General features: G+C 49.6%; 1 protein-coding gene across 2 annotated transcripts in view; it reads right to left on the reverse strand.

The window, feature by feature from the left end:
- The window catches only part of PGBD5 (piggyBac transposable element derived 5), a 101,672-nt gene that overhangs the window by 28,536 nt on the left and 50,420 nt on the right, over positions 1 to 22,716 (reverse strand). For both annotated transcript variants that reach the window (XM_050769243.1, XM_050769253.1), the window contains exons 2-3: positions 5,378 to 5,805; positions 3,462 to 3,596 (exon numbers count right to left, since the gene is read on the reverse strand). In XM_050769243.1, coding sequence (XP_050625200.1) covers positions 3,462 to 3,596; positions 5,378 to 5,805 — 563 coding nt within the window. The remainder of the gene's footprint in view (positions 1 to 3,461; positions 3,597 to 5,377; positions 5,806 to 22,716) is intronic.

Here is a 22,716-nt window from a genome sequence, read left to right on the forward strand (position 1 = left end):
CACTCACCCCTTCATCTAGAATCTTTGAAGTGGAGCTCATCCCGCAGTTGCCCCGCCTGTCAGAAGAATGCAGTCGAGCCAGTCAAAGGCTCAGGGTCTTGGCAGGATGAAACTATAAAGCTGGGGCAACAACGTCTATGCATCATTTGGGCTCTCCTGGAACACATCTGGACACCCACCACCCCTTCAACACTTCATCTTGGTCCACATTAGATGGTGGCTGGAAGAAAGTTATCTGGTCAGCTGTGCAGACCTAACTGATAAGGCTCCTGGGTCAATTACAGTGGGTCTCAAACAACCACAAAATCGATAAGCCATGTAATAAACATTTACTAAGCTCCCAGGTTTTCAGGACCCAGGTGATCCATCCTGGTCATTTTCTCATGGCCAGGGCAGAGAAGCCAAAAAAGGAGAGGTATGCACTTGCCCCTTCCAATCTTTTCATGTACCACAGCTGCCTGCATCCTACAGGCCAAAGCCAACCTCAGAAACAGGAGGGCGTGGGGCAGGTGCTGCACTAGCAGCACAGCACAGCACAGCACAGCACAGCACAGTGGGAGCTGACCCTTAACATGGCCAGCTGCAACTGAGCTTCTCCGCTAAGTCATTCAGGAGAGCTCAATGCATCTGAGGAACTACAATGAAGAAAATGGCCTGTGTATAGAACCTCACATATGACATTTACAAAGAAGAGAATCATAGAATGGCAATAGAAGGGACCTCACTGGTTACCTAATTCCATCCCTTGAGTTTCTAGATGACAACTCCATGTTCCAGAGCAATGACTGAGCAGCTAGTTCACGTGGGAGGTAAATGCAAGAGCAGGGGCCGTGGATGCCTTGGGGATGGATGAGGGAAGAGGCAGGTCGAGGCCCATGGGAGAAGCCAGCTCTGTGCTGACCAGCTGCCTGGCAGGTAAGCCCTGTGAGCCAAAGTCACCTCATGTAAGAAATGGGATCAATACTGCCTGCTCTCTCTGTCTTACAAGGCTGTGGGGAGGATCAGGGAACTGCAGGTGTGAAAGCTCTGACGGTGTAAGGTATTGTTCTGCCCCAGGGCTGTGCTTGCCCAGGCTGCTGACCTTCAAAAGCTGTCAAACCAAGATTAGCACCTGGAGAACCACGAAAAGGGGCAGGACACTATGAAAACAACTGTCCCCAGGCCATGTGGCTCCTCCTCTGCATCTCCTGGCTCCTCACGGGCAGAGATGTCCTTTCCCTGCTCTGTACCCGCCACAGGCACCTTCAGCTGGACCTAGGAACAAAGAGAGGGACTGCGGGGGCTGAGAAAGTTCTCATGCCAGTCCTGTCACAGCACAGCCTGAAACTGCCAGGTAATTAATTGCCTCCTTGGCTCTGCACTTCTGAGCACGTTTTGAGGGCTGCCCCTGGCAATGGTGGAAGCGACACTGCTTTTGACTGGGAGTTGTCAGCTTCAATTCTGGCTTCTAAAAACAAACCTTCACACTGCTGCAAAACCTCCTAGAATCAAGAGTTTTAGAAATGAAAGGAAACTTCAAGGTACCAACCCAAACTTCTTACATTTTAGATGTGGGTTTGATAGATTCTATAAAATTGGGAACGAATCTGAACTGAGAGAGAGAGATCTGTGGCCTTTTCTGGTGACAGATGTGATTTCTAGCTCCTCACTAACTGTAGAAGGAGAAAGAAGTGGTGCCAGATGCACACAGGATCTGCATGTAAACATTTGTTCCAAAGCCACACAGGGCCGATATGGGAGCTCTTGCCTGCAATCCCAGCATTGTGGGAGGCTGAGGCAGGATGACCACTGGAGCCCAGGAGTTTAAGATCAGCCTGGGCAACACAGTGAGACTCCATCTCTACCAAAATGAAAATAAAAATAAATCAGTCAGGAATGGTGTCACACGTCCATGGTCCCAGCTACATGAGAGGTTGAGGTGACCGGATCACTTGAACCTGGGAGGTTGAGGGCGAAGTAAACTATGATCATGCTGCCTTACTTCAGTCTGGGTGACAGAGTGAGACCTGGTCTCAAACAAACAAACAAACAAACAAAAACACCAAACCAAACCAAACCAAACAAAAAAGCTACCTAGGCAGACCTCAAGGATGGCAGGACCATGTCTGCATATCCCAATGCCTGGCACAACGTGTGCAGGTAGCAGGTGCCCAGTAAATATTTACTGAAAGAATGAATGAATGTCCCTTTGGAAAGTTTATACAAAATGAATCCGATGCACCTGTACCCTATGGGCGTATCATCACAAAAGGCGCTACAGAGATGGCAGAGGACTCTGGAGAATGTCAGCGGACAAGGAGCTGAGGCTGCACCTCCAGGAGTGAGGGAATTCTGCTCTGGGATAGGTCCAGTCTGGCGAGACCCCAAACAATGCCTATGCGCAAGCAGAGCCCCAGAGTCTGGCTTGAGATCCTGGCCCCAACTCAAACTGAAGGTCCCTCAGACCCGCAGACGGAGCCAAGATGGTGCTTTGGAGGGAAGACATTTTCCTGGAGCAAGTACACTTTCCCCACTGTGGTTCTGGAGTGGATGTGGGGAGGAGATGTTCGCTGGAATCTTCCTACGATCCTGCTCTAGTTCAGGGAAAGATGGAAGTGCAAAAACCCTGTGCCTTGGGGCCTGGAGATGCGGTCAAGCGAGGGCAGCGAGTGAGCGTGCGGTCAGCTGTCACCACAGGGCTGGTCTGCCTGTCTGATGAGAGAAGGTGTCACTGCGCAGCACGGATGAAAAACTAGGCAGGGAGGCATCACCTAGGCACCACATTCTGGTGTTTATCTGTCCCCACCATCTCCCTTTGTGTACCCTACTGCTCCTGGCAGCTCAACCTCGGATGCTTTTCCTGGGAGTATCATCATAAAAAGCAGAGCTCAGGCACCTCTTGTAAAACATGCACCCATGTTGGCCACGCTGGTTCCCAGGGCCGATGACTCGGGCACATGCTCCTGGGGAAGGCTATTCAGTTTCACCAGCAGGCTGTTGGTGGTGGTCTCTGAAGAAGGCATCCTGGAAACAGGAAGGTTGGGCAGATACCTGGTGGGAGTGGGGAGGCCTCCTGGGACAGCCTTAAGTTTCAAAGCCACAAGTCCATAAGTCTTGAGGGACAGCCTCCAGGGAGATGGTAGTCACCTCATATGACCCACTGTTTGGGTGACACTTCTAGCCAACATTGCTAGGGACTGAGCCTTGATGAGTCATTTACCCAGATGGGCTTGAGTCTGCAGGAAGAATGTGCAGGGAATGGGGTCAGGTGTGGCAGCAGCCTCTCCAGGGACGGCTACCCGCTGCCTCAGGGAGGAGGGAGCAGCCCAGCCCTGGCCTCTGCAGGAGCATCTGGGTGGACTTGGACACACAGTGAAAAGGGTATGTGAGTACGTTCTTGGGTACCAGATAAGCCCAAGTTCCCCCGATTTACTTCACCAACCCTCTTCACCGACCCTCCTCGGACTCAGCCCAGGGCTCACCTGGATGATGAAGCCAGTGGAAGAACACTGTCTGACCCAGAGGCTGAATTTCCGCTTTTTCCTCTTTCGCAGCTCCCGCTCTGTGCACGTGGCAATGAATACAGGATCCTCATCGATCAGGGGTTCATGTAGCACCTGCCAGGAGGGAAAAAGCGGAGGCTCTCACAGAAGACAGCATGAGCTTGAGGGCTCATCCGATTGGAGCTCAAAATCAGCCTCTGCCTTTGAGCAGCTCTGTGACCTTAACTAAGTTACTTTGCCTCTCTGATCCTGACCCTTCTTATCTATAGGAGGGTAGTATCATTATCTACACTGGGAGCTGCAGAGAGGCGGGCCCACAAATCTCAGAATTCCTAGTGGCCACTGCAGTGTGTCAGAGAGGCCAGGCACTCACCCTGGACTTCCATTACAGATACCTCTTGACAGATACTTAGGCACAGCGTGCACAGAGCCTTCTGCAGCACCTCTCCAAATGTTTGACCCCAGCATGGTCTGAATGTTATTTTTCTCTTGCATCCAGGCAACTGTCTCTCATTTGCTTCATTTTCAACCAAGCAAGTATTCAGTGAAAGAAAAGATAATGTGCTCGGGCCCGTCCTTGGGCCTATCACAGGGCCTGTTATAGGGCAGAGCTCATGTCCTCGCAAGTCTCCACTTCTTGTTAGGAAGGTAAATGACACACTGGAGGATGAGGCACAGTGGCATCTGGCTGCCCCATCAATTACTGGGGGGAATTCAGATAACAGGGAATCCACATGGGACTGTGGGCCTTACACTGGCCCTGGAGAGTGGATGCATTTGCAAAGCAGAGAGAAGAAGGCAAGGCGTTCCAGGGGCCAGAAGGCATGCTGCAAACACTCAGAAATCGTAACGAGCCTAACACGTTCACCAGACAGTGGGGAGAATGATCCAGAGAGAATGGAAGGCTCCAGCAGACATGAAATAGGGCACTACCTTCCCCACAAAACCCTGTGATATTTAGCTGTGTGCGGGAAAGGCACGCTATAGAGAGAGAGAGGACCTACAGGAGAATGCCAACAAGAATTGGAGGTTTATTTAGAAGAGCCTCAGAAGCAGCACAGGAGAGAGAGATGTGCGATGGGTCTTTAAACATATACATAAAATTGAACTTAACTTCTGCTGCCACACAGACCAAATCAAAGGGAATGGGGCCCACATGGGCCAAGAACTTCCTGGTTCGGGTTACAGACATCTCTGGAAATTAGCCATCTCATCGGTTTGCTAGACCAGCAGGGCAATTTTTGAGGAAGATTCTGGAGTTCTGTCTCCCCAGGGCCAGGTGCTATTGTCCCAGGTGCAAGTGGATACCAGCGGAAGGAAGGGGGGGGCTCAGGAGCTGAGAGTAGGCAGACCCTTTTTTTCTGGAATTGGTTGGGGAGAGTATTAGGGAATCAGACCAGTGATGCCCGGAACTCTGCCAAACCCTCATCCAAAGACTCTGGCTCTGCTGTGTGTGGCCATAAGTAACCCCTGATAGTCTGAAGAATGGTTCTAATTCCAGGCTCACTCCCTCTGCCACCCAGGACGCTTCTAGCCGCCTTTCATCGCCAACAGGTGAGGCCATTCTCAGAGAATATGACAATAAAATTAATATTCACCTGAGCAAAACATCATTTGGAAAGTATAATTAAATGAAGGATAGGGAGAAAAGAGGAGGAAGATTGCCTCTCAGAGCAAAACACTGAATTCTGACTTCTCTGAGGGCTGGAGCTATTATTACTATTCCCCTTCGATCTCGTTTGGATTATGTGGATTAATGGAATGGAAGAATAGCAGAGGTGACCTTGAAGTGAACTCAGGGCAGGCAGGACACCCCAAAGCCCTGCCGACAGACAAGGCTAGGCCGAGAGAGCGAGGACACCTGGCCGAGCTCTTACCTCCTGCGCGGGCCTCACCTGGGTTTGGGAAGGCCTGAAGGCAGCGTCGAAGCTGTTCTGCAGTGAGTCGAGGAAGGGCTGGACCTTGTAGAGCCCGTGCGTGGTCTGGCTGGAGCGGAAGGCCACGACGTGGAAGTACTTGAGGATCTTCTCGAAGCGGGCCTGGCTCATGACCAGGGCGAGGCTGCGGTTGCTGTAGAAGCCGCCGCTCCAGATGCTGAGGACGGACTCGCAGTGGGAGATGCTGGTGGAGATCATGTAGCCCAGGAACGCCTTCATCTCCGTCAGCGTCACCTCCACCCAGGCTCCGTCGCTCCCAAACCGCTCCTGGAACTTCTTGGCGTACATGTTTGTCTGCACCACCATGTTCTTGAGGACGTTGTCTGGGACAAAGAGCTGGAAGAAGTCCACGGCACTGGCGCTGGGGGGCATCTTTCGGGTGGGACCTGAAACCCAAAGCCAGGTGGAGCGTTCCTTAGCACGGCCGCCACACCCTGACTCAACACCAGAACGGCTGCATTTCCAATCCTTGCGTCCCTGCCCGAGTGCCCCCGCTGCCTCCAGTGCTACCGTCTTCCCCTCCAACCTTCCAGAAGCTGCTGCAACCACCCGACAGTGCTGGCTCCCGCAGCTTTTGTATCCCCCTTTGCTCCAAAACAGCCAGCTCTCCTGCTGTGTGTGGGAGCGCGGCTCCTCCCGGACACCACGGGAACGAACGGCCCCGACATCCGGAGTGCAAGGTGCAGCCTGCATCTCCACACCAGACCAAAGAACAGCCCTCGGGGGGCGCAGTCGCGTCCTTGCTCGCCAGAACCCGCGCAGCACAGAACCCGTGTCGGTCTGGGGAGTTTCACACACTCGGGGCACAAGCCGAGTCTTAACTAGAGATGTACACACACACATAAATGTGTATGTTTAGATATATATATCGTATAAATGTATACATCAACATGTTTTAAAATTAAAATATGCATATTTATACATACAAATTAAAAGCACCGTCTGCCAGTCTGGGGTACTTCTCTGTACAAGGAAGGAAGCATGTATATATATACATATATATACACATACATACATGTACACACACATACATACACAGGCACACACACACATACACATATATGCATTTAAAAATACAGATATTACAAATACATCGATGTATAAATATGTTTATATATAAAACAATTAAAAACAAAAGGCACTCCAACACTCCCCCTAGACAGCAGAGAACAGCCCCTCCTGTTCCTGCCACGCCATCACACGGGGCTCCTCCCTCCCCTGCAGACGCCATGCTTTCCCTGGGAGTGTGGGGCAGAATGCAAGTTCTTACAAATCTGGCACATTCGGTAAATACTGATCTGAAGAGAAAGGGCACATAAGGGCAGGGAGGAGATGCAAAGACACGTGGAGTTTCTAATACAGGGTCCTGGCTACGGCTTTCTGGCTTTCATTTTCTGGTAAGTTGAAGCGGTTTTGTAAGTAAAACGTTTTCACCACTTGGGGCCTGAAAAATTCCACCTAGGAAAAAGCAATTTTCATTAAGCATTCCCTATGCAGTAACTCTGTGGTGACTATGGACTAAATCTGAAGGGGCTTATTTAGATAATTTCACATATAGGATAAAACCTCACAATTTTTGACGAATGCAGCCCTTTGAATACATACACACACACACACACACACACACACCCCAGAATGTTTCAGTCAACAATAACTGCATATAGGATGGTGGTCCCATATAGTTATAATACTGTATTTTTCCCATACCTTTTCTATGTTTAGATATGTTTGGATGCACAAATACTTACCATTATGTTACACTTGCCTATTGTACTGTATTCACTAGTCACATGCTGCACAGGTTTGTAGTCTAGGAGCCATAGGCTATGCCATATAGTATAGGTTTGTAGGAGGCTGTGCCATGTAGGTTTGTAAAATAAATTCCATGATGTCTGCACAACAAAATTACCTAACATGCATTTCTCAGAATGTATGCCTGTCATTAAGTGAAGCATGACTGCATGTGTGTACACACACATATTTTTAAAGAGCTATGGCTTACAATTCTATGTAGTAACCTAAGGTACGCTAACTATATGCAGAGATTTGTAGGAGACAAAATTTGCTTCTATTGCATCTGTATATCGATTTTTCTTTTTTTTTTTTTTTTTTTTTTTTTTTTTTTTTTGAGATGGAGTCTCTGTTGCCCAGGCTGGAGGGCAGTGGCACAATCTCAGCTCACTGAAACCTCCAACTCCCGGGTTCAAGCGATTCTCCTGCCTCAGCCTCCTGAGTAGTGGGATTACCAGATGCCCACCACCACGCCCAGCTAATTGTTGTATTTTTAGTAGAGACAGGGTTTTGCCTATCTCTGGCCAGGCTGGTCTCGAGCTTCTGACCTCAAGAGACTGGCCTGCCTCGGCCTCCCAAAGTGCTGGGATTACAGGTGAGAGCCACTGCACCCCACCTGTATATAGCTTTCTAACAAAAGTTGTTCTTATTCTTCAGATTTTAATCATCACTCTCTCCAACCTTCCTTTATTACTGATTTAGTTTCTGAAAAACAAGTTTCTGCAGAAAAATAAAGGGAGATAATGTGCATGAGACAGCCCAAGTTTTAGAATCAGATTGATGGATTTGGGGCTCTGACACCCTAAATTTACTTCTAGCTAACTGCACAGTCTTAGAGGAATTGCTTAATTTCTCCTAGCTCTAGTTTTCTTGTAGAAATGGACATAGAAATACCTACTTTGAAAGGCTGTCATACAGCGTGAAATAAATGAGATCATGTGAATAATGCACCTCGCCTGGTGCCTGGCCCTAAGGGAGGTTCCTGAGGCTTGGTAACTTTTATCGAGATATCATCAACAGAAATTCATTGACAGCCAGGCCGAGAGCTTTCCAAGGAAGACTCTAACTGTCTGCATTTTACAGAAGCAACAGAGGCCTGGAGGATAAAGTGGCACCACATACATCACTTCCACCAACTGTTCTTTGGGCACCAAACAGGTCTTGGAGGAAGAGGTCTTGGCTGGCATGAAGATGAGGCCAGTAAGAATGAGGGCCGATTCCGCAGGTGTAGCCTGAAGCTCCACACCTACTCCTAATGAAAATCATTTTATTTCAGCACAGCCTTGCAGCCTCTGGTGTGTGTAGCCGTCAATTATTCAAGGATAGTGCTCAAAGAGGAGGAAAACCGACATTTTAATTGCTACATCATGCTGATGAAGCAGAATGGAACTTTCTCTGCTTAAAGTTATGTTGAAAGTAATTTTGCCTCCCAGGTCATTTCAAAATGAATTCACATGCAACCCCTGGCCTGGGCCAGCTGCTTCATGAAGATACTGGGAAGCGGCCGGCTCCCTCTTAACTGTTTGTTTTTGATTTACGAGCATTCTGTCTGGCCTCTTTGAGTTGCTGTGATTACTGGGATTTGAAAAGTCCTGGCACAGGTGAATCATTGTGATCTGTGGAGGGAAGGAGGGAGGGAAGGCAGGAAAGAAATGCTAGTCAGGAGTCAGTGATATGGTCTGGTTCTGTGTCCCCACCCAAATCTCATCTTGAATTGTAATCCCCACGTGTTGGGGAGGAACCTCATGGGAGGTGACGGGATCATGGGGGCGGGTCCTGCATGCTGTTCTTGTGACAGTGAGTCTCACCAGATCTGATGGTTTTATAAACGTCTGGCATTTCTCCTGCTTGCACTTCTCCTTCCTGCTGCTCTGTGAAGAAGGTGCCTTTCTTCCCCTTCCGCCATGATTGTGAGTTTCCTGAGGTCTCCCCAGCCATGCGGAACTGTGAATTAAACCTCTTTTCTTTACAAATTATTCAGTCTCAGGTATTTCTTCATAGCACCCTGAGAATGGCCTAATACAGCCACCCCTTATCAACAAGTTAATAACAAGGACCATTTAACAATATGGCCCTGGCATGGGCAGCACTCCCAGCCAAGATAAGACTCGGATCTGCTTATGGAGAGCTTTCCCAGATATTACCCATGTAATCCTCACAACATCTACATGAGGCATCATCCCATTTGGCAACTGAGGGAACGGGACCTCAGAATTGGAAGGATGCAGCCCAAGGGCATCCACTCTAAGTGACTCACGGTTGGGGAAGTCTTCCTCGCAGGCCAGCCTGAGCACACCTGCTGCGGTTATTAGCAGCAGCCCTTCTGTCCCATCTATGCGGCTCTCCTACACATGGTACCCACATACAACTGAAGTCATGGGATGGTCTTCCCATCCTCCTCCCTCTTCCAAACCCAACACTTCCCTCCACCTCCACAGTGCTCATGTGTTGCTGGGAATAACTCAGGATGAAAATGCACAGCTACAGTAACTCTGAAGCAGAATGGAGAACCCATGTGGGTTAAAAAAAAAAAATCAAAGGCAGAATGGAATTGGGAAGGAGGAGGTGGGGGAGACCCGGAGGAGGAAGAGGAGGTGCTGCTTCGGTGTACCTCGGTGTCTGGGCTAGGGTAAAGGGTTCTGCATGCTGATGGTGCGTTGCCAGACAAAACTCATTCTGCCATGTCCTTTCCTCCCCCCGCCCCACCAGGCAATTCATGTCAAGGCACCCATCACACCACCTACCTCGGTTCCCCACTCCCTCAGACCCAGGGCAGCAATGTATAGTGGCTTGGTAATGCCCAGTCCCCCAAAGGGATCCCCTCTCTCCCTGTCCCCGAGAGGAAACAGATTCCCTCTCCTCAGCAGTGACTAGAAAAGGAGATGTTCCGTTTATAAAGGGGATTGTAACGCAAGGGCAATTAGGGAAACCACTCATTCAATGGGCATTTGAGCACTATATGGATCCTGAAAGTAGAAAGGAGTTAAGATTCGCTATTCCCTCGCCAGGAGCTGACCAGGTAGTAAGAGGAGCAGGCAGCAGACAAGGATCCAGGCTTGGAGGAGAGCTGTGCCCACAAGAGGGGCCCCAAACCCAGGCCTAAGGGGAGGCAGGATCCTAAAGGCTTCCTGAAGGAACTCCCTGAGATGGGCTTAAAAGGGTGACTGGTGAAAAGCCATCAGCCCCAGTGGGGAGTTTCGGGGTATTTCCAGCAGTGAGAACATCTCATGCAAAGGTCCTGTGGCCAGTGAGAATGCCTTGAAATTAGTGCAACTGAGCAGGAAGGGGAGTGGGTGGGGCTGGAGGCATCAGTGGGGCGTGAGGGCCTGGTCGCTGTCACAGGGCTCAGACTTGCCCAAGGGTGCGGGAAGCCAGTGAAGGACTGTGAGCACCACGTGACCATGTTCTTGCAACTTCAGCAGGCTCGATCTGCTGCACAAGGGGTTGGGGGAGGATCTGGTGGCTGTTCCCGCAGTCAGGTGAGACCTGGCTGGGATTTAACTTCCTCTACCGGCTCCTTCACCTCCATGCTCTGAACTGAGTTTCCCTACAGGTGTGCAGGGCACGGGGAATGGATTACAGGGCGGCCAAGGCAGGCCCATTGCCTCCATCCACAGCAGTCGCTGCCTCTGGCCTGGATGACAGACCTTTGTGGAGGCTTACCAGGGAAGTCTGTGTCAGACCTGGACCGTGGCAAGCTCTTTCCCACCTCAGGGCCTGATCCTCCTGGAAGGAAGCCCTCTTGGGGCTCCAGCTTCAAGAAGCATCACCCTCTGGGGGACCCTCCTGACCCCCAGGCCGGCTTCTTCATCTCAGCCCTGACTCGGTGCCTCTCCTTGGGTTTAGCACAGTTCACAGCTGTTCCATCGGCCACTCATGCTCGTTTTTGGTCTGCTTGTGTGGCCCGTTCCCCGGCCCCAGCTAAAGTGTGAAGGCAGAGGTCAAGGCTGGTGTGTTCTGTGTCCTTGGAGCCTCGTATACAGCATGTCTACCTCTTACACCTGTTGACCACTGGATGACAAAGGGGAGGGGAGAGGCCTTGGCCCACCCAAGGGGAGGAGCATCTTTTCTAAGTTCAGTGGGAAGCATTGGGTCTCTATGGCAACAGTCCCCGTGCTAATGCCGGGTGACAAGGTTACATCAGCCAGGGAAAACCTGTGCGTCTGGGGAGGCCTGAGTGGGTGGGTGGGACGAGGAGTGAAAGACAGCACGGTGGGCACACCTCTCGGTCACGTCCCTGAGGATGCCCAACGCCATCTAGGAAATCAAGTGGGGGTGGGCCTGCAGAGTCCCAGGTAAGAGATGGCCTGAGAATTCGGGACACACAACCTCTCTGCATTTCAGTTTCTTTATGATCAAGTGGGAACCGCCCCACAGTGGGTAAGAGGGTCACGTGATCTCGCACACACAGGCAAGATGGCAGCTTTAGGCCTTGGCAGTGCAGGTCCTGGGAGCCACTCCTGCTCTCTCCCTTCACTCAGATCTGGAGGCCAGCTGAGCACCCCACAGGTGGGACTAATTCCCACCCTCACCCCATCAGGAAGAAAAGGGTGGCTCTGGCCAGGCGTGGTGGGTTACGCCTGTAATACCAGCACTTTAGGAGGCCGAGGCAGGCAGATCACCTGAGGTCAGGAGTTTGCAACCAGCCTGGCCAACATGGTGAAACCCCGTCTTTACTAAAAATACAAAAATTAGCCTGGTGTGGTGGTGCATGCCTGTAGTCCTAGCTACTCGGGAGGCCCAGGGAGAACTGCTTGAACCTGGGAGGTGGAGGTTGCAGTGAGCCAAGATGGCACCACTGCACTCCAGCCTGGGCAACAGAGCAAGACTCCATCTCAAAAAAAAAAAAAAAGGTGGCTTTATGTGCCATCTAAACTGCAGCCCTTTAGAGCCTCAAGCACTGGTTTTGCGGGGGTTGGTGAAAAGGGCATTTTGCATTTTGCATACGCTGGTATTTTTTGGTTCAAACTGTCAGCCGTTTTGCGATACAGATAGAATCAATATTTTAAATGAAGGGCTTAAGAGGATGGAATCATTTATCTCCAGGCTAAATCAAACAGGTACAAAAATATAACAGGAATGTTCTACAACACCACAAAAATATTCCTATCATTTCAGACACAAAGTTACACCCTATAAAAGGACAATGTAGGAAACAGCCAATCTCATTGTTTGCTCAATGCCAGCTGCATCTGGTCCTTATCTTCAGCTAAAGTAATCACCATTTCTCTCGCATCCCTTTTTCCTTCCCCCATGGGGCTGAGATGAAGGACAAGCCTATTGTCCACTTAGTAAACACCTGGGGTTCAAGTCGCAACTGTAGAATTCAGCCACTCAGTCACTGAGTGCTTCAAAGACTTTTTCCCTTGTTCAACCTCTTTGTTCACGACTAAGTGACCAAAATAAACAAACTTGATTCTCAGCTCTATCGGGGTATTCCCACAGTGGTAGGTGCCCTCGGGAATGAGTCCTGGCTCACTTCCGGACACCACTGGGTTTGGCACCTTTCAATCTGGGTAGAAAGGTGAAATAACTTACACCTAATTCACTGGATGGCTGTGAGGAGTGTGAAGGCTTCCCCTTTCTGCACAGGTCTGACCTACATGCCTACGAATATTCCAAAATTATGTTCAGATTAGTGTTAACCTCCTAAATGGTATCTTCTAACCAAGGACATTTGAAGTGGCTAACCATTCCGTAGAGCCCTTAGAAAACATGCAGAAACTGCCAGAAAACGTCAAGTACAGCTTCAGTTGCATAAATGTATCAAGCAGCAGGGCTTTCTTGTTAGGAACAGAGAAGATAAACTCTGCATGCATGTGCACGCGTGTGTCTGTGCACTTGGAAGGTATTCCTCATGCTAACACAACACAGTGGTTGGCAAAGAAGTTAGCAATAAAAAGAAAATAGCTTTAAAATCAGCATCTGAGCTGAAGTTGTTCACAGGAAATATGAACCACAGAATAGTTGTATGGAGTCCCTAAAGGTTTAAATAAAAGCTGGTCAGGCGCAGTGGCTCACACCTGTAATCCCAGCACTTTGGGAGGCCAAGGTGGGTGGATCACCTGAGGTCAGGAGTTCAAGACCAGCCTGGCCAACATGGTGAAACCCTGTAATACAAATACAAAAATTAGCTGGACGTGGTGGTACGTGCCTGTAGTCCCAGCTACTCAGGAGGCTGAGGCTGGAGAATTGCTTGCACCCGGGAGGCAGAAGTTGCAGTGAGCTGAGATCATGCCACTGTACTCCAGCCCGGGCGACAGAAAGAGACTCCATCTCAAAAAAAAAGGCCGGGCGCAGTGACTCATGCCTGTAATCCCAGCACTTTGGGAGGCCAAGGCGGGTAGATCACGAGGTCAGGAGATTGAGACCATCCTGGCTAACACGGTGAAACCCCATCTCTACTAAAAATACAAAAAATTAGCTGGGCGTGGTGGTGGGTGCCTGTAGTCCCAGCTACTCAGGAGGCTGAGGCAGGAGAATGGCGTAGACCCGGGAGGTGGAGCTTGCAGTGAGCCAAGATCAAGCCACTGCAATCCAGCCTGGGCGACAGTGTGAGACTCTGTCTCAAAAAAAAAAAAAGCGAATCAATTGACTAATATAGATATTAAATCCATAACCTTGACTAGAGGTCATGTGACAAAGGGCTGGTGAACAGAAAATGAGTGACAATGCCCCCAAAACCCAATGTACCAACCATTTAAAGGCAGCTAACCTTCAAAACCAGTTATCATACAAGGCACCCGTACACATAAAAAAGCCATTCTCACACAACACGTAAGATTTCACTTCTGTGTGATTGGCCAACTCAAGTGCCTTCCACCTGCAGACGACCTACTTAAAAACATGTCTCGGGAGTGCTCTGCTAGGCAGAGGTAGGCTCGACCATCTCTGAGGGCACGAAGTTAACGATGGAGCAGCGGAAAATAAAGGCTGGCAGAGTCTTCTCCAAGGTGAGCACTATACTGCCACATGCTTGGCCTGAGGACCCTCCAATCAAAATCCCCGTCACATGTACCTCCTCCCATGGGGGTCCCATCTCTATGTGGAGTAGCAGCATTTGACATTCTATGTCATGTGGATGAATGACTGTTTGGATGTTGTCAGTGGGCAGAGATCAGGTCATGCATGTTTATACAGATGGAACGAAGGATTTTTACCCCTTCAGCCAGATCTGGGGCTCAATGTAAACAGCAAGATAACACAGGAAGGGCTGCAAACATTGTGCCTAGCACAGGGATGACGGCAGGGCAAATCCTCTAATGTCAAACATCAGTCAAATGAATGAACACCTGCAAACAGAAAGCCCCATTGTGATTTGACTCCCTCAGCAGCAATAACCTAAAAGGCCAGGAGGGGACAGGGCTAATCCGTGGCAATTTGTGAGTCCTGCCATGCCTATGTGTGCTATGGTTCTCTTCAGTCCAGGCTGCTCATTAGAAAGCTCATCCAGTAAGATATTAATACTCTGCTACCCAAACCATAGATTTCACTCATCCTTAGTACAAAGCTAAAATGTAGTGCTGTCTGCAGGGATGAGAGATGGAGATTACCTGCAGATGGGGCTGGTGGGTGGTGGGGCTGGATCCTGTTCCTGTTTTTTTTCACTATCTATCTGAACTTCTGAGAAGCTGCAGTGTCTCCAGGTTTCAGTTTTTTCACTGGTAACTTGTCTAGCTACCTAGCCTTATTTACCTTCTGAGACTAATTATAAGACAATCATAAGTACTTTGAGGAATGTAAATTATTATGCAAAAGCCTCCCATTATTATTCTGAACTAGTTGCTGTCCAGCAAAGCTGAGCTCCTGGACTAGGCTCCAGCTCCTGGATTCATGAGGTGTGTGACCTCGGCCAAGTTACCGCACCTCTTTCAGCCTTGGTCTCCTTGTTGGTAAAGTGAAGACAGCCACGGTGTGGAATTCACAGAGCTGGTGTGAGGATTAAGTGGGATGAGATGGCTTGCATGGTGCCTGATTTCTAGTAATGCCCCATAAATGGTATCTGATCACACCCACGACAGCATTGCTAATCCCTCATCTCAGGCTTCTGTCCCCTTCCCGGGAGCCGACGTACAGATGGCTGTTACGAAACAGCAGCCGTAGCCACCACAGTTTATATTTCATTTAGGCACTGTGTCTATTTCTCACGAGTTTGTATTTTTAAAGCCTCTGCTTGGGTACCAAAAGGACGGCAGAAGTGTTTTTCCCACTTCCGTGGAACCTGACGAGGAGGAAGGTGGGGGTGAGGAGAGGCCCCATTTCACGCATAGTGACCCGCTGCGATGGGAGGGACCACCCAGGTAACTTGCTAACTTCTTCCACGACTTCACAGCTTTCTCCCTCCCCGCTTATTGCTCCAGTGACACCCTCTGTAGCTCTTCAATCGCAATCAAATCGGGTCCATTTCAGTTTTCCTTCACTTGGGCTGCTGTATTTTCAGGCTCCTTCCCCAGGTCTGCCTCCTCTTGTTCACTGGGCCCCAGCTGAGGCCACCGATGCCCTCAACTTGCCAAACCATGTACCATGGCACACGTTCTCCCGCCCTCCAGGGACCACCCTAGTCCTTCCTCCATGAAAGGCAACGGAGAAAGGGACCATGTCACCAGCCACGTAGGGAGCAATCTGAGCAATAAAAAGGATGCTGGCTAGGTATAGTGGTTCACACCTGTAATCTCAGCACTTTGAGAGTCCGAGGCAGGAGGGCTGCCTAAGCCCAGGAGTTTGAGACCAGCCTGGGCAAGATAGTGAGACCCCATCTCTACAAAAAATTAAAAAAAAATAGTGTGGTGTGGTGGCACGTGCCTATAGTCCCAGCTACTCGAGAGGCTGAGGTGGGAGGACTGCTCAAGCCCAGGAGGTTGAGGCTACAGTGAACCATGACTGCGTCACTGCACTCCAGCCTGCTCGACAGAGACCCTGTCTCTTAAAAAATAATAATAAAATTTAAAAAGGGTGCTCCGTCATCTAGGTTTCAAGAATTATACTCCAAGAATGTCCTTGACAGAAAAGCAGCACTCCGGCATACCCCATGGAGGCTCTTCATCATATCAACCACTACAGAGAGCATTCTCGGGTCTAGTTTCATTCTCACAACAGCCAAGCACAGGGCTACTGGACTTCTGCTCTGCAGGTGAACACAGAGGCTCGGGGAAGAGAACTTTCTCAAGGTCACGCAAGCTGGCACACCAAGGAGCTCAAGGTCCTGCAAACTAGACACCAAGGAGCTGGGGGTTCTCTTCCCCGTGCCACACCGCACCCCACACAGGCAGGAATGAATACTCCCCAGAAGGCTGGGTCTTTCTAGCTCTGTGGTTGCTTCTGATTTTCCACGGATGTGCTCAAGTTCTGACCACGCAGATGGTGGTGGTGAGGAGGAGGCTGTGGAGGAGGAATAAGGTGGAGGACAGAGAAGGCTTGGGGAGATGGAAAAAGGCTGAAGCTGACCACTGAAATATATATGGACTTGGGATTTCTTCCATGCCTAAAATAAATTCTTAGAAATGTGTGTTGCTGAGGCCAAGTGGCCCCTCCCCCAAAAGCAACCGAGAAGAGTGTGGGGCCTGGCAAGGCAGGACCAAGGAGTCTGACTGCTAAAGGGCAAACATGAAATTCTGAATATTTTTAGAGGAAGTCAGCAGGGATTCTGTCATTTATGGTGAATCCCTAGGGAGGGGTTAAAAGAAAAAGTGTGTCTAAGGTCCACACTGTCTGCCCTGTTCCTGGCTGTATCTTCAGGGCTTAGAACAGTGTCTGGCCCCAGGGGCACTTCTTGCAGAGTGAGTGAGCAAGTGAATGAGTGGGGAAATGAAATGACACAGGGGGATGATGACTCTTCAGGGCTTGAAGATAGTCAACAGCATCCCGGCAGCACACAGAGAAAGTCGAAGTCTTGAACGTGCTTGCTAGAAAATGATGAGGGAGAAAAGGAAAAGAGAGAGGGACAGCGTCCATAACGCCTGGGCCAGGTCTAGGGTGAGGAGCCCCTTCCGGCAGCCTGAGGTACAGGCAGGTCCTACACTGGTGAGGCCGGGGGAACGTGTGTGTATGTGAGTGAGTGTGTACGTGCAGAGGTAGGGTGTGCGCTTGGCCCAGACCTCTCGATCCCCAAGATCAAGAGGGTCTTGATCTTTGTTCATTTCCTTTGTTCTTATAAGATGCCCCCAACTTGTATATAAACTCACTTATATACAAGTGAGCCTCAACACATGGTCTCAGGGATACACAGAATTGGTTGGACATAAAAATGTGCTACCATTTTTGTAACCCTATCTTAGTACTGTAAAAATTATTGGGAGGCCAAAGCAGCAAATGAACAAAAAGGAAGTGGCACAGGCCCTGTCTTGACCTCTAGAACGCCTTGACCACAGGCCAGAGAGAATGAGAATCTCAGGTGAAGCCAGAAGACTGCAAGGCCCCAAAGGGTCTGGCTGTTTCCAACCCCAATGAAAAGGTAAGTGTCACATCACAAGGTGAACCCAGACCGTGGATGTGGAGGAGAGACCTGAAGACTTCCACCCCAGGACAGGAATCCCGCTTAAGCAGCAGCTCCTTGGCAGCAATGTCAAGGTTGTATGTTAGGAGGATGAAGACATCAACGAGATCCACGTGGAGCCACGCCTATAAGACAGGCTTAGGGCTCAGGGGGACTGCTTGTCTACTGCTCACCCCTCCACAACCAGGGGCATGGGCTGGGTCACAGGCTCCCCTCCCCATCCCAAGCAGCTTGCTCTGCCTGGCAGGTGCATCATCCTGAGAAACACACTGCACAGGGCTGGAATCACTGGTGCAATCCATTACCTGCTTTAACAGGCATGCCAGTCACTTGCCGAAGTTGCGCAGCCCTGTTCTGCTTGACCCCACACCTGGCTCCTTCTCTTCCCCCATCAGGCCCTCTGTGCTTACTCCAACTTTCTGTGTGTGTGCTGGGGACAGGGAGAGAGAGTGTCACAGAATATCTGGGGTCAGAGGCAGTAGGGAGGGTCCACCGGCGGGGTCCTGATCCCTTCCCACAACCCTGGGGTGCTCATTGCATCCCATGGACAGACAGTGCTGGTCCTATATCACCACAACTGGTCCAAGAAAAAACCAAGGCAGGCTGGAGTTGCTTTCTCCCTGGCTACTAATTATATCCCTAGAATTCCCTGCATCCCTGCCCACACCAGGATGGGAGAGAGAAAGAATGAGAGAAAAGGAAGAGATAAGGAAAAGGGTAGCTAGGATGGAGACACAGATACCAGGGTGATGGGAAGGAGAGAAATAATGCAGGCCAGCCACTGTCCGCCCAGGGGCAAGTAAGTGACAAGGGCACAGGGCTCAGCTTCCTCATCTCACAAGGAGAGTTGGGCTAATGACAGAGACAGGAACCTCTGCAGATGCAGAACGTAACATGGAAAAGGAGACCAGAGGGAAAGGACGGGGGTGGAGCTGCAGGGGAGCAGGAAAGATGCTCTGCATTCCCCTTCAGCTGCTGCAGTCAAGACAGGGCAGGGCGCTACCTGCCTTGCCCTGACACGGCTGGTCCCATCGTGGCCTCCAGGCAGTTGGTACCATCCTCTTCATTTTCCCCGTGGAAACAAGGGAAAGGTCAGCGCTGTGGTTCCTGAGCTGTGGGGACTCTGCCCTCCAGGTCCCACTGCCCCCTCCCCTTTCTCAAGGTCACACTTCCAGAGCCCAGCTCCAGAAGTGTTACCAAGGTAAACATCCTATTTATTTATCAATAAATAGAAGCAAATCATGTATATTTATTTTGTAGAACCAACATGCATATGGCTCTACGTGTTTATGTCCAGGCTTGTGTTCTGTCTGCTTTACATAACTTGATTCACTTATTCTTTGATGACAAACCTATGAGATCTGCACTATTCTTAACCCCCATTTATCCGAAGAGGAAACTGAGTCACAGAGAGCTTAAGGGATGTGCCTTAACTCTTAGCCTCTAACGAGGTCACAGAACTTGTAACTGGTAGAACTAGAAATAGCCTAGATGGTCCACCTCTGGAGTCTCTGCCGCTGACCACCACACTGCGGTCTTACTGGGAGACTGTGCTGTTCAGTGCACTCACGGCCCCAACGCACGTGGCTTAAGAACTGAAGGAGAACTCTATGGAAATGACACAGAAAGCCAAGAGCCCCTTTGGTGTTCGCATATGCCTCTCGAAGCTGCCTATCCGTGATCTGGTCCCACGTATTAGATAGAACGAAAGCCCTCAGGCACAGACAGTAGGCACGCAAAACATGGTTGGCCGAATCACATTTCCTGGCATGACCTCGGGGCCTCCTTTTTCTCTTCTGAGTCTGGACAGGACTGGGGTACTCATAGACCCTCTTCAGAGGCACAGTCCGGTCCCTGCTCACTTCAAAAGGGAGACTGATTGTTATTTGTCTAAACTCACCTCAGCTTGCCAAGACTTCTGTTTGCAAGAGAACAAGCTCTGACAATTGTCTGTGCATACTTAAAATGAGTTTCAGCTTTCAAACACAAAAGCTATTCTAATTTTGCCCCATCTTAACGGCAATTCTATTTTTTTTTCTAAGCTTGAAATTATGCAGTTTCAGGATGCGGTTCTCACAAAAACGAACACAGCAATGGGACTAGGTGCCCTCAGATGAGACGCAGATGCTGGGCAGGAGGACAGGCAGCTTTCTTGAGATAGTCTGGCCAGGCCATCGAGCCAGTTCCAGAGCCAGCTTCTGGCCAGTGGAAGGCAACCAGCTGGGACTTGAGTTCTAATTCAATCAGGGATATTAAGAAACACCTATTCTTGGAAGAACTGAAGACACAAAGGTTACTGCCACTTGGCTGCTGGACACAAGCATTTCACTGCTTAAAAGAACAGATGAGCAGAAACCCAGGGGCAGTTGTTTTGTTCCCAATAAAGTTGTTCAGCTTGGACGAGAGTCAGATTATTGCTTCGTGAAGGCAGCCTCCAAGGTGTATTCTTTAATTCTACAAGGTACTAATTTTGAGATGTCCGGTATGCGAAGGGAACACTGACCTTAATTTGGAGCTGCCACACCACTGGGGAGTTATGTAGGATAACATCATATTTCCAAGAGAAATTCTACATGCGAGGAAACAGGCACAGAGCTTGCACAAATCATTCAACATCATCCACCGAGTGACAGAGCCTGGGTTTAAATCATGATTCCTTCCCGCATGATGCTGCCCTACCGTGGAAGCTCGCCACCTCAGTGCAGTACCTTAAGTGCTAATAAAACCTGTGGGGAAGCTACCTGAGCCCAGAGGATGAGGAGGCTGGTTGGGAATGGAAGAGGAGGGGATGGGAATATAAAAGGTTCCCGTGGACAGGAAGCCCTACCCAACCAACACTCAGTGGCCTGTATCATCTAAGCGTTCCAATACAGCACAAATGATAGCAAGCAGGTCTTCTAGGCAATGCCCAAGAGAACTGTCCGTGACACACAAAGCAAATGCATTTCTAATGTCATCAGCCCAGAAAAGAACAAGCTGAAGGCGTTTATGATTGAAAAAGCAGGCTACTCTGCAGCTCAGCTTTCACCTTCCAACAAATCAAATTACCCAAGTTAGATTGCACTGTGAGCCTGTTTACAGAGCAGTTTCGCTGCTGCTGAATTTTTCTGTATTCTCTTCCTGTTAAAGGGGATCCCACCTTAGACAGGTCAGTTGCAAAGCATAACACAACCGTTCTTGATCTTCATGCAAAAAGACAAACAATCTAGAGTGAAAAATCAAAAGTGAAAGCTGTTAGATGCAGAACACTATAAATCTTACCTAGCAACATGCAAGAAGAACGTCCCCCCACCATCATCCCACGAGTGCTCTCCGATCTGATAAAGAGCTGCTCCTGGAGAGCACCCCCATGTAAATGCCAAGAACACAGAATGCTCCTCTCCAGCGGAAACCCTCCAACTGATGTGGATACAGTGGGAAAGGCTGCCCCACTTCTATATAAATCCTAATTATTTCACAGCTTCCTTAGAGATGCTGTCTGCTAACAGACTCCATGACGGAAACAGTGATGGAAATGGAAGTTATTTACTCTACTCACCCTCGTCGTGCCATGGACTCATTTCCTGGACAGAAGATGATCAGAATAAGTGATGTGTGAGACCCTTCAGAGATCCTTGCCGTGGTCACCCGAGGCACTGGGCAATGACGTTTCAGGGCCCTACAGGAGCCTTCTTCCTCCCACCTCCTCCCTGGCCCAGCCTTCCTCTGTAGTGGGTCCCCCTCTCTACACATCGCCTCCTCCCAGTCTAACTATGCGGCTCTGCCGAGACCTTGATGGAGAACAAAACACCAGTGGATAAAGCCTTCAGGTCCCTTCCCAAAGGAGTTTTCGCTTTAATCAAGGCTTCATGAATATCAAAGGCTTTGACTTCCTAAATCACTCCAGTGGTGGGGTGAGAACACAGTGGCCGCTAGGTATGGGCAATGCCAGTGAGTAGGGTTACAATTCTGCATTTCAGCGTTTGCTCAGGTGCTCACAGGAGTATCACTCGTGGTGTTTCCAAAACCACTCTGTGCAGGTGCAACCCGTGTCACCTGCACCTCACACACTCACCTCTTCAGGAACGAGCACAGCAGGACTTCGCACATCACTACAGAATAGGTGTCAATCCCCGATCCAGAGATGGCAAATAGGTTTTGGGTCCTGTGTTGGCCCCAGTAGTCAGTAGCTGCCCGGGGCCTGTTACTGCTGAGCAATGACTGCCATGGTGAGGGGGACCAGGGTGCCAAGGGCCATGGAGCAGCCATGCTCAGTGCGGGAGGACAAACCAGGAAGACAGTTTCTCTCCAAACATTTGAGCGTGCTTAAAAGACCAGCTCCCAGTGTCATTTAGAGCTTAAGAAACGTATTTTGTGTTTGTGGAAATATAAACAGGTACTAAATTTTTAAGGTGAAAAATGACTTTGTAAAATGTTCCTATTTTTTGAAGTTATTCTGAAGGAAATAATCAGTAATACATGTGAGGTTTTTTCTTTTTTGATTCAGTGTCTTGCTCTGTCACTCAGGCTGGAATACGGGCTCAATCACAGCTCGCTACAGCCTTAAACTCCTGGGGTCAAGCGATCCTCCCACCTCAGTCTCCTCAGTAGCCTGGACTACAGATGCACATCACCACACCCGGCTAATTTTTAGTTTAATTTTTCGTAGAGTTGGTGTCTCACTATGTTGCCCAGGCTGGTCTCTAATCCCAGACTCAAGCAATCTTTCTGCCTCAGCCTCACAGGTGTGAGCCACCACGCCTGGCCAGATGTGAGTTTTATAATACCAAAACCGTGCAGATAAATGAAATGCCCACAAATTGAGAATGAATCAAAAAAAGCCTGGAGCATCCATGATATGGAACTCTCTCTACATTAAAAGGAATGTTCTTGAGGAATATTTAAGAACATAAAAAAAACTTTCAGCCAGGCAGGGTGGCTCAGGCCTGTAATCCCAGCACTTTGGGAGGCCAAGATGGGCGGATCACGACGTCAGGAGTTCGAGACCAGCCTGACCAACACAGTGAAACCCCAT

This window comes from Macaca thibetana, chromosome 1 (genome assembly GCF_024542745.1).
Source record: "Macaca thibetana thibetana isolate TM-01 chromosome 1, ASM2454274v1, whole genome shotgun sequence".
NCBI classification, from domain to species: Eukaryota; Metazoa; Chordata; class Mammalia; order Primates; family Cercopithecidae; genus Macaca; species Macaca thibetana.